This window comes from Epinephelus moara, chromosome 3 (assembly GCF_006386435.1).
Source record: "Epinephelus moara isolate mb chromosome 3, YSFRI_EMoa_1.0, whole genome shotgun sequence".
In the NCBI taxonomy this organism is placed as follows: Eukaryota; Metazoa; Chordata; class Actinopteri; order Perciformes; family Serranidae; genus Epinephelus; species Epinephelus moara.
This window is the reverse complement of record NC_065508.1, coordinates 18,363,788-18,375,888: the sequence shown is the minus strand read 5'-3', so window position 1 is coordinate 18,375,888 and position 12,101 is coordinate 18,363,788. Positions and strand designations below refer to the sequence as shown.

Genomic DNA, 12,101 nt, shown 5'->3' with positions numbered 1-12,101 from the left:
ACTGTTAAACACTAGCATAATGCACATTCTATTTTTTTATTTTAATGTACATTTTCATTTTTATTTTATTTTATTTTATTGCTTTATATTTACATACTCCTATTTCATACTTTTATTCTCACTTCTTATAATTCTATATTCTTTAAATTGGAACGACTATAACAAATCATAATTTCCCCTCTGGGATCAACCGAGTATTTTTGACCCTAATTCTGATATAGAAAAAAATGTAAATTGTTGTTCACCATTCAGATGTTGATGTAGAGGGCCTCTGATTTAGAAATTAAAGTTTTTTATTTTTTTTTATTATTTATTATTTATTTACTTGTTTATTTGACAAGGACAAATGCATAAGACATTGCTTCATATGTAAAATACAAAGCAGATGCAATGCACACAGGTTTCTATCCGTGGCTACTTTGCAACTCCTGTCTCTGGTTAGGCTTTTAGAAATAAAAACAGTAAGTGTAAGATGAGCATGGAGTAATTCCATACAATAATACAACAGAACATACACAGTAAAATACAGGCAAAGACTAAGTCAAAGAAAAGACCTCAATAAGAACAGATGAAAAAACAATTTAGGAATTTAAGTATGTTTTTTTTTTTTTTTTTTTTTAGGAAAATGTTGTGATTGTGCATGTTGGACCTTGTTGGGGGCAACATTTTAATTTGTACTCACGTTTTCTGAGCAAATATACAAAACAACTAAAGGTTCATTTGCAGGGTTGATTTCTTCTTTAGCACCATAACAGCATATATCATAAATAATAACACAACAATCATCTTTGTAATGAACAGTCATTTATTAATAAAAAAAAAGATAAAGTTGTATTTACAGAACTGAATTTCAACTCTTTGACCCAGTGTTCAACTGTGTTCATTTGCAGTGCCAGTTCTTTGTCAATGAAAAGCAAAGTTGAACATTACACTTGAGGAAAGACTCCAGTGCTGTCTGGAGGGAAACGGCATCATCAGTGATATTCAGACCACAAAAATCAGTATTGGGCCATGATATTCTTTTTCAGCCAGCGATATCTGTCATTGGGCTAAATATCCACATAATCACCAGCTGGACAGTCAGTAGGTTGTTGGTTCTCTTTGTCCACTTCACTGGCATCTTCATCTGCCTCTCTGTCATTTGCATCATGGTCGTCTGTTTCCATCTCAAAATCCATCTCCATTTTGGATGCATCAGTCACATCCGGCTCACTGTGTAGCAGACCTCTCTTTGGTATTCTGGAATGTAAAAGTTAAATAATAATAAATAATACAAATGAGTATTATGTTGTCATAGATAACCTAAAGGCTAAATACTTTTAATGCAAATAAATCCTAACTCTACTTACACATTCCATTAAATGCACAGGACACTGTCTGGCTATCCTATTATGCTTTCTACTTATCACACTAAAAGGAACACATGCATCCCCCAAGAACACTTACAACCTCACATTCAGAAACACTGAACGAACACCTGTCCTATAACAATGAAACAAGCACCCCACTCAAAAGAAAAAATAAATAAATGAAATAAAAATAATAATAATAATTCCGGAAACTGAGGAAAAAAAAAAAACAGTATACATTTAGTATATTTTTTTACTAATAACATATACTGTAGTTCCATGCATGATTTTATACATACAGTTTGAAATACTGCAACCACAAATAATTTATTAATGTATTAATTTCTGGTCTAAACTAAAAGTCTTTATAGTGAATCATCAAATACATTATAATTGCATTGGTATTTATTTCCATATGTGAAAAGTGCAATGTCACCATGTAATGAGTAAGGTGCACATGGTATTTTTACTACCACCCTGACCTATAGGGTTGTAGAATTGCAACACGGACATAAAAAGCTTAAAATCATGATAAATGTGTTCCACAATACTACAGATCTTTAACTAGGAAGTCACACTGAGATTAAAACCTCTTTTGCAAGTGAGACAGGGTCATATAGCAGCATACAAACAAATAGGACAACTATTAAATATTAAACTATTAAAAACTAGATTAAATCCCAGCAACAATATTTAATCTAGTTTGTTAAATAAAGCTGCAGCTAGAGCTGACTGATTCCTTTATTCTAAGTTAAACTGGAGCCATGTGTGTGACCTCAGATTATAGCTGCTTTGCAAAGATAAAAACATCTGGCTTAGGCACGTTGGACATTTACCTGAGATGATCTTATAAAGACTGTACTGATGTACCAGTGTTGTAACATAGGCAAAGTAAGGACAGCCATCCTACCATGCTGTACAAGGTTTAATGATGGGTCCTGAAACTAGGTTTAGTCATGTACCTCAGGGCTGAGAGATAGAGGGCCAAGCTTGGATAAGGTGGACTGTGAGGCAAACCTGTAAAAAGTATCGCCAAAATCAAACAGACAGAAGTAGGCTAGCAAAGCGTTTTCCCAATACAGTGTGAATTTCAGTTTCTTTGCAAGGTAGTAAATATTCAAAATTGAGACTTTTGTCCATCCAAATTCCCAAATATTTACAATTATCAACAGATTGAATGCAGACACCATAATGAATATTCATGGAGAGGGTTGAAAGCTTTGTTTATCCAGGGGAGAAAGTCATATTTTTAGTTTTGGTTGAGTTTAAAGGCAGTTTCAGATCTGTAAGAGTGTGTTGGAAGGTGTTTTAAAAACGATTTTGTGTTTGTTTCTTGTTTCTGTTGCTTTCTGTCAGTGTATACTCTGATAAAGTACCTTCTATTCGGAGCTTTCGTTTGACATAGTCATCCCTCCCTATCTCTTTTAATGACTTTCAGCTCACATGGTATTTTGTACTATCAGAAGTTAGAGAACTGTCCTGTTGACGATATTCCAGCTTTTATTTGGGGTATGTGGAATGGGGAGGATTGTGAGTGGATTTCACACGTTGTTCCTCGTCATATATACTTTAAGTTTGATACCTGCTGTGAATATGTATTATGTAAACCTGTTAAAATTGAAGAAACATATTCTTGGTTAAAAAAAAAAAAAAAAGAAAGAAAGAAGCAAGGGTCCCAAAAGCGATCCTTGTGGAACACCCTTCTTCACAATGACTGGATCTGACATGACATTACCATGTTTAACAATCTGTGAACAACTAGTCAGATAACTGTGGAACCAAGCTGTTAATGAGTAGTAGGTGGTCCAATATTGAAAGGTCTATAAACAGAGACACACATGTTCTAGACCTTGTAATGATCACAAAATTTACCATTTAAAACATTTTACTTACTTGAATTTTGATAAATCCAGTCCAGTAAAACAACGAGTTGAGCTTGAAGAAAAGTTTGTCGGTTGCGTGAGTTCATGGCTGTAAACACATTTACTGTCCACTATCAGTGCGAGGATAAACAATGTGTGTTTTTCTTTTACTGATATAAAACCTTTCCAGATTTTTTTTAGGATAGTTCAAAGAGATAGCTTTACAGAGTTAACTGCAACTGACATCTCCCTCGTCTTTCTGTTAGTTTTGTTGTTTCTGTCAGGGCAGGACAACTTAAACTATGGAGTATTTTCATCGTTTAACATGTCACAGTGAGGGAAAAAAAAATGTAAATAATAAAATCAATGATGGCTGCTTCAGTTCAATAAAAAAGAGCTATTGTTAATGTTTTGAGCAACACCTGAACTGTTACCAAGTTACATTTACAAATTATAATGGATCTGAACATACAGAGAAAAGCTGCACTTCATTGCTGGATATTTGTTGTTGTTATTTTTAAATGTCACCAAATTCGTAGTCATGCTTTATCGAAAAGGTTTCACTGTACTGGTCCTGGCTTCACATTCAAGTTTCACACATTCATTGCTTTGTCATTCACACCTAAATCCTTTGTATTTGTTGACTGTTGTCGTCATTTGGCTTTTAAATTTGTGTGAAAGGAAATCATTTAACCTGCACAGACCGAGTCTAACTGCTTCAGATATGTGGAGGAGGCATTCCTTCAGTCCCTCCTACCCCTTTCTCCATATGAACTGTTAGATTATGTTATCTTGCTCGCTCGGTCTTTGACCACCATCCTCATCCTCTCCCATTTTTCAGCCTCCAGTATGGAGATTACATCTGCTGTAATGAAACAAAGGTTCAGGTTTCTTTTAACAACTCTCACTGCTCTTTAGATGATGTCATCCTTCCCCGCAGCCACTGATTCACCATAAACCGACCGTGTGTTAGTCATCACTCGATCATCCTTGGCCTCATTTGCTGCAGTTTCACCATTAATTCATTCTTAATGACATCACTGCAGCAGCTAATCACGTCCACTGCACCTTTACTGCAAGAACTGTATTTCACATGGTAAAATGTGAACACACATATTAGGCTCCTATCAAGAATATTTTAAGGTTTTTAATTGGCAAATTACAAACTCATTCTGCTCTCTTGACAGATATTGTTTTATGAATTTACTTGCAACAACAGATGTACTGATGGGTTGGACACCAGAACAGCTTTAGTGCTACCTGACACAGATTCTCCAGCTCTCATATTATTATTATATTATTAGAAACATCATTCTTCCTTAAGATATTTCCTCATCTGGTGATTTTATCATGTGGATCAACTGTTTTATATTTATATAATCAAAAGTTAAAATCTTTGTTCATTATCCTATCTTTCCCCCTAAAAGCAACTATTTTTTTATTTTAATTTTGCTCATTTAGTCTCGATTTGCTTGCATTTTTAAAGGGGAACTCCACTGAGTATACTCGTCATAAAGAGTGATACTAGAAAATTAGAAAACATTTTTATAACGTGTTTTGCAGCTCTGGAACGACCTTTCCATGTCTGAAAAGACAACTCTGATGGTGTCATCAGAGTTATTTGGGCTTAGTGACATTTTTTAACAAAATACGTGAATAATATGGTACGCACTATAATGCAAGTTGGCAAAAAAAAAGGCCATAATTTAGTTTTTTTTTTTCATAAAAAGACCAAGTATACGTAATTTAAAAAAAATCGGGTTCACTTTTGGGTACGTTACCTTAAAGCAACACCATACCATAACAGCAAGAAATTTAAAAAAGAGGGTTATTGTTTAAAATTTTAATTACGTTTGATATAATACCTATGGAAAATATTAAAAAACCTTTAAGATTAAAATCCATGGCATTTGAAACTGAAAAAAACCCCATTAAAATTAACTCTTAACTCGTTTGTTTGTTTGAACATTTTCTTCAGACAACATTGCACCACTGTGGAACATCCCATAGGAATAAATGTGTTAAAGAGTGTAAGAATATTTCAGCAAACTTAACTTCTACATTTTATCGACCAAACTATCAAACTAACAGACTGTAAAATGACACAAAAAGACGTTTTCAGGCCACTTTTGTGGAGGGAGTTGATGAAGCTGAACCATGCGAGAGAGATTCCAAAAAAGGGACTCAGCATGTCTTCCAGAGAGTCATGTAAACAGTAATACTGGTTGTCTTGGGGCAATGGCGGAGAATTGCAACATAATTTAGGATTTATTGTGGTGTATAAACAGACGAAAATGGGAATGTTACCTAGAGGCACCATCGATGGGGTAACAAATTCAAAATGTGGGGTTTGGAAGAAGTGGCTGTTTAGGAGACAAGGGTCTGAAATACTTTGCATTTAGGGCAATAAGTTCAGAAATTTACATCAATTTACTGTAATGCAGCCTTTAAAACCAGGAAAAGACAAAACTCATATTAAGACACCCAAAATGAAAGACAATAACTTGTTTCATATCAATATATAGATATGATATCAACATATTGTCCAGCTCTGATTGCATTGTGGGAAATGTAGGATCTAGCATTTTAGGATCAGCATTTCTTGAAGCACACTTGGAACTAAAGTATCAAGATATCTCTGACCAATCCCATTGTAAGCTGTCCCACCACAGACAAGATTTTCTGGAAAAAAGCGACTGATAATGATGCACTTTACTGTGAAATCCCAATTACTAATGGTTTTAAGAACATTTACCCTAATACTTCTATTAGTAGCCCAGGTTATTAGCTTACATCACTGAAGTCAAAAGGCCTTTATTTCGGACAGGCCTTTAATTTCGTTCATGCAAAACTGTTGCTCAGCAAAGATGGAAAAAACAATCAAATTGTTTATTTGAACCAGTATGAATATCACACAGCAATTATGAATCATTAATTTAATCTAGCTCCGACAGACAGGCCATCAGAGAAAGAGAACCATATGACACTCATTTTACAGAACTCAAGGATTACGGCACCCAGCATACTGACACAACACAACTTTATCCTGTTAAAACAATACTCAAAAACTTGGATTAATTTTTATGAAAAACCCTTTTGATTCTTTTGAGCAGTGGACTCTTACAGACTAAAGGAATATGAATAACTTACTGGGTAATCATGTAACGGACACATATTCTGACTTTATAACAGCTTCAAAGGTACAGAGTCACCACTGGTTCTTTCATCATGGTGGTAAATCTGAATGAATTACGGTCTTCTCTGGTGCTCATAGTTTCTATAAAATGAACTGACTGAATTGTGGAGAATCTAACTAAGCTGAAACATTTATATTTATAGGTGCGATCTGCACAGCTATCTAACATTAGCTCAAGTAGGTAGTCGACAACCCGGTTTTAAACATCCAGAGAACTTCTTTACAATGAACTGCTTGGCAACCAGACCAGGCCTGTAATTGAGACAGGCCTTTATTTGTCAAAATGTGTAGCCACACCGGGCTAGTAAAAGAGATTGGGCTTTTAATTGGGACTAGGCTTTTAATTTAAGTTATACCATAGTTGAGATATGAATATGAGTTTGTCTGCTGACTATAATTCAAATATCCATCATACTCTATCTGATGCACCTACTAGAATAAAAGCTGGAGCAATCCGTAGCTTTTATTTAATCATAAATAAACCCCCAAACACTATCATGATTTTTGATTAAACCATGTTTTATTATTCCTAATATTAGATGTAGATACACAAGTCAACAAACATTATTTTCGATTTTGTAATGAAAATGCTCCACAGCACACTGACATCGTGTGGAAGGGTCTGGTATTACAGACACGTACCTGAAAATGGACAGCAGTTATAATTTTTGCAATAAGTTGCATTAGTAACAGTAGTAGTAATAGTAACAACAGTAGCAATAATGATAATAATAGCAATTAATAATAGTAGTGGTATTAACAACTCTGAATTACAGAGGAAGGAACAGACATTCGTCAAAAGTAATGAGAAATGAAGGTAGGAGGACAGGCTTATCAAATGCTGCAAGACAGACCACTGGATGAAAAAATACAAGCTCCCACTAGACAGCAAATATCCTGCCTTCTTCTAAAAAAGGAAGCTCAAATTGTCACCAGTCTGTTTTCACCCATATCTAATACTTAACAAGTAAAAGTTTATTTTTTTCTTCTTCATTAAGTACTCCATTGTTACAAGTACTCTCATTACCAAAAACTCATCTCTTTGACATCAAGAATACATTACTTTTCATGTCCTGGTCAAAGCTCACCAGTAGCACGATGCTATTTTTAAAAGGATGCAACATCGAATCGCAGCCAGCTGAGGACATTTCCACAAAACTGGGTTGCCAGGGTCATTCTGCATTGAGTATACAGTACGGTATTAACGTGTGAGCGTGTGTGAAAGAGATAGAGAGAGAGCTCGTGTACAGTATGTCAAGTATGAGAAATATTTTTGCTTCACATGACCAATTTGGCCAAACTAATTTGAATCATTCACATTCAAATGAGCTGATAAGAAAATACACTGTTTGACCTTTAAGTTCCTAACATCGACTGGATGCTGTGTCTGATGTCCAGAGCAGAGAGAAGGTAGCACTAAAAACAGCTCGTCCACCGGGGAAGAATGACTCCTCCATTCGAAATTGTGCACAATGTACGCTAACTGCGTCGGCTCACTTATGTATGCAATGACCATATTGACTCTCCTAGATCGTAGCTAAGTCTAAGGCTACTTAACTGATACAAATCCCACTGACAGAGACAAGGCAGTCAGATTGATATAGTTTGAACCAGGTGCTGTCACTGTTTAATAGTCTCAAAGTGGATGTTAGGATACTTCTCTGGGGTCTTTGATTTGAGCATTCGACATTCATTCGGGACTGGAAAATAAGGCCAGCTTGTTAAACTTCCAGCTGTTTGTGTTATCGCAACAGTTTGCCTTTTTCAAAGGCATGGTGTACACATCCAGGCAATTACCAGCTTTAAAAGAGTTACTTTTCAGAGTGTAATAAATCAGAAATAATTACTCGCTTGCAACCTACTTAAAATGATCCATAAAACTCTTGAATTCAGAATTGTTATCCAGTAACTTCCTGTTGCATTTTGGCAGTTAGAAAAGGCAAATTAACGCTTGGATTTAAGTGAATGACTATAATAACAGTTAACGACCAATTTATATAAGATTGCACTACTGCCTACAGTCTCACAAGATACTAGAAATGCTCTTATCATCTCAAACATGTAGCATATTTGAGGAAACTAATAAACACCTATCTCTTTTTTTTTTACATATTGGATTGCCATTATCTTGATTTAGAAATGCCAATTACATAGTTGCTCTCCAACCCTGCATATGAGGTGATCTTTTCCAGAGTACATCGACACAGAAGAGAATAGATGGCAATGATGGAGACACATACAAGTATAAACCTACATGAAGTCATGCCACATATGCAAGAGAGCAAAGCTCGTCTAAGAGACAATTTGGGACTTCTCCCTCCCTGCCACCACTAGTGGGCAGAGCTTTCTGTCGTTGCTGTTAATTCATATTGTACCTGCATATATAATCCACTGACATACATTAGATCATTGCCACAGGGCACATTTTTAACATTCTCATCTTCGTACTACAAAAACTTTCGTTAAGACTGTTCGAATGGAGGGCGAGGTTGTAAAAAGGGGTTCAGTGTATCTGGAGTGGGTTCAAGTAAGGCTCAGTACACCTCTCTCTGTCAGGTAGCATATGAAGCGCATTCTTCACTGCCTGTCTGATATCACTTGCACACCCCTCACTTCACCTGTAATGAGACCTGTCAGCTGTCCATCTGTCCTGCTCGCATCCTCGCGGTCTGCCACGGAAAATGTGCTTCAGCTTTTTATCTACAAACTGCCCCCGTGCCTTCACACCAGCAGATAGAGAGAGAGAGAACGGAAATAGATATTAGAAGACTTAAACAGAAATAATGAAAGCGTCTGGTCTGGAGGAACTTCATTGGTAATGTCAGCTTACATAAAATAAAAACCAGAAGCAAAGAAAAAGCTAATTTTATGAAATCATTCCGGTGATATTGTTATTTCGTGTTTGTGTCTGATTTTCGTCTGCGGACCGAAAAGCAGCATTCATCTGGCCACGTTTGATCAGGTATAACATAAACGTGCAAAATCCACAGCACCACAACTCACACACACACACACACACACGCACGCACACACACACACACACACACACACGCACACACGCACACACACTAGAAAACTAATCTTCTCTGCTTTGTACAGAAAAAAAAAAAAAAGTTGAAAATCAAGCAGAAAAGATCACTCGAAAGAAATAATCAAATACAGGCAAAATTAGAGACAAAATAAAAAATAAAACCACTTATTAAATATATATATATATCATTTTCCCAATGAAACTTGTGATCACTTACTGCACACTGCTAAAATTTAATGAGCTTTATTTTTTTTTCTCAAAAACACCTCATCAACTGTCATTCCTAAAATAAACAAAATAATACATACAAAGGGCAAGCCCAACATTCTCCACTAGAACCAAATTTGTTTCTCTCCACAACATGAATCAAGATTATCTACTGGCAAATTAATTAGTTTGTTTTCTCAAACCAGCAATAGCAAAAGATAAATAATAATAATAATAATAATAATAATAGCAATAATATCGGTCAGGTTAATAACATCAATACCAAGAACAGAAAAAGAGACTGATGTGGTCCTTCCCAAAGAGAGAGCGCTTTAAAGTGGAGAAATAAAATAAGGGGTGCACCACAGTGGAAAGCCTCCATCCATTGTTTAACTAGCGACACGGCATCAAAGCAGCTCAGCTAGTCGAGACTCAGGGAAGAGGAAGAATTCACGTTGAGCGAGAGCCGTGTTGGTGGGTTGGAACTGAACTGGGCCTGAATCCTTGCTAATGCCAACCACACCTGTTACTGACTCAGACTAATAAGCTCAGCTGGTCGGCTGAAATTGGATGAGGGCTTTCATTGTTGGGTGCAGCTGAATGTGAATTATGAATTGAGTGAACGTAAAAGAAAATGACAGATAAAACTGGCGAGGGAGAGAATCAGAGAGAAAGAAAAGAAACAAAGTTCTCTGTAAGCCACGTACAGTAGCCGTCGACAAATTCCTTGGGGCCTGCACTGAGAGCAGTGTGTTTGTGTGACCGGTTTGTACTTTGCTTTCTGCCTGCTTCAGTCTGTTGAAATTTTGACAAATGTAGTTTCCATCGATTTAAACGAGAGTTCTATTTTTTCTTGCCAAAGAAGCTGAACCTCTTCTCACGATCCTTCTCTTTCCCTTCCTTGTTGCGCATGGTAACGCCTCCGGCTTCACCTGAGCTGGGGGAGATGGGAGGCATCGTCATGGCGCGGCTGAGGGCCCGCGGACCTACTGGCGAGTCTCCTGATCCTGCTGGAATGGAGTTGTGGATGGAACGGATCCAGGAGCTCATCTCCGCCTTTAAACAGCCAAAAATATTTATTATACTTAACCGTTGTGAAGGAGAGTCACAGGACACAAATATAATTTGTATTCAATTATGTGTTTTAGTAGAGTGATTCTGTTCACATCTCACCTCATCCTTTGCTTGGAATAGATACTCTTTTCCATCTCCTAGCCTGCAGACACAATGTTGAAGACCATTAGTCAGATATAAGCTATAAAATAATACATCTCACTATTTCACCATCTTCTTGGTATTTTATTACAGCCTCTCACTTTAAAATAAAATAAACTAGAACTACCGCCTCATGGTTGTATTTCTCCACAAACTGGTCAAGTTGCAGTTAGTTTACAACCATGTCTGTGAAAACATGGATGCTTCACACACATATCTTCAACACGGCAGCACAAAAGATCAACAAATAATCAGCACAGTCTCAAGGTGGACAACTAAATTTAGTGTCACCAATTTAGCATCTGACCAAATGTCTCCCCTTCTGTTCCTGAGTTATGACGTTGAGTCAGACATGACCAGAAAAGTGTTTTTGCAGAACATTATGACGTTGCAGTGAAGTTGACCTTTGACCTTTTGGGAAATAAAATGTCATCACTTCATCATTTTATCCTATTAGACATCTGTTTGAAATTTTGTCACAATTAGCGTATGAATTCTTGAGTTATGGCCAAAAACATGTTTTGTGGGGTCACAGTAACCTTTGACCCTCAACCACCATATTCTACTCAGTTCATTTTTAAGTCTAAGTGGGTGTTTGTGCCAAATTTGAAGAAATTCCTTTAAGGTGTTCTGAAATATTCACAAGAATAAGACAGACGCAAGGTCACAGTGACCTTGACCTTTGACAACCAATTTCTAATCTTTTCATTCTTGAGTCTGGGTGAATGTTTGTGTCAAATTTGAGGAAATTCCCTCAAAGCCTTCTTGAGATATTGCATATAGGAGAATGACACAAATGCAAGGTCACAGTGACTTTGACCACTAAAATCTAATTAATTCATCACTACGTTTAAGTGAATGTTTGTGCCGAATTTGAAGAAATTCCCTAAAGCTGTTCTTGAGATATCATTTTCACAACAATAGGACGGACAACCTGAAAACATAATGATAAATAAATCAAACAGCGTGACAATTGTACTGAATCAGGAACCCTCTTTCTGGCATCATTAGTTACCAAGTTTATTCTCACCTGAGCTTGAATACAAATTTCCTCTTCTTATAGTCGTGAGCCACCTCGCACACAGCCTCCCCGAGGCTTATGGGTACCTCTCCGTGGTATGGAATGCCGTTGCTAGCGCTCTTGCCGTCCTTATAGAAACCGAGACTTCCTTTTCTTAGGACACAGTACACGTTCTGCCAGGATCTGTGGGAGTAAAAAAATAAGTAAGATGTGGAAAAAT

The 12,101-nt window shown here is 36.6% G+C and overlaps 1 protein-coding gene across 3 annotated transcripts in view; it reads right to left on the bottom strand.

Moving 5' to 3' along the window:
- Positions 1 to 9,651: 9,651 nt before the first annotated feature.
- Positions 9,652 to 12,101, bottom strand: part of LOC126388273 (spectrin beta chain, non-erythrocytic 1) — a 51,662-nt gene continuing 49,212 nt past the window's right edge. For all 3 annotated transcript variants that reach the window (XM_050041297.1, XM_050041295.1, XM_050041296.1), the window contains 3 exons: positions 11,891 to 12,064; positions 10,819 to 10,861; positions 9,652 to 10,701 (listed from right to left, as the gene is read on the bottom strand). In XM_050041297.1, coding sequence (XP_049897254.1) covers positions 10,489 to 10,701; positions 10,819 to 10,861; positions 11,891 to 12,064 — 430 coding nt within the window. In that variant the 3' untranslated portion in view covers positions 9,652 to 10,488. The remainder of the gene's footprint in view (positions 10,702 to 10,818; positions 10,862 to 11,890; positions 12,065 to 12,101) is intronic.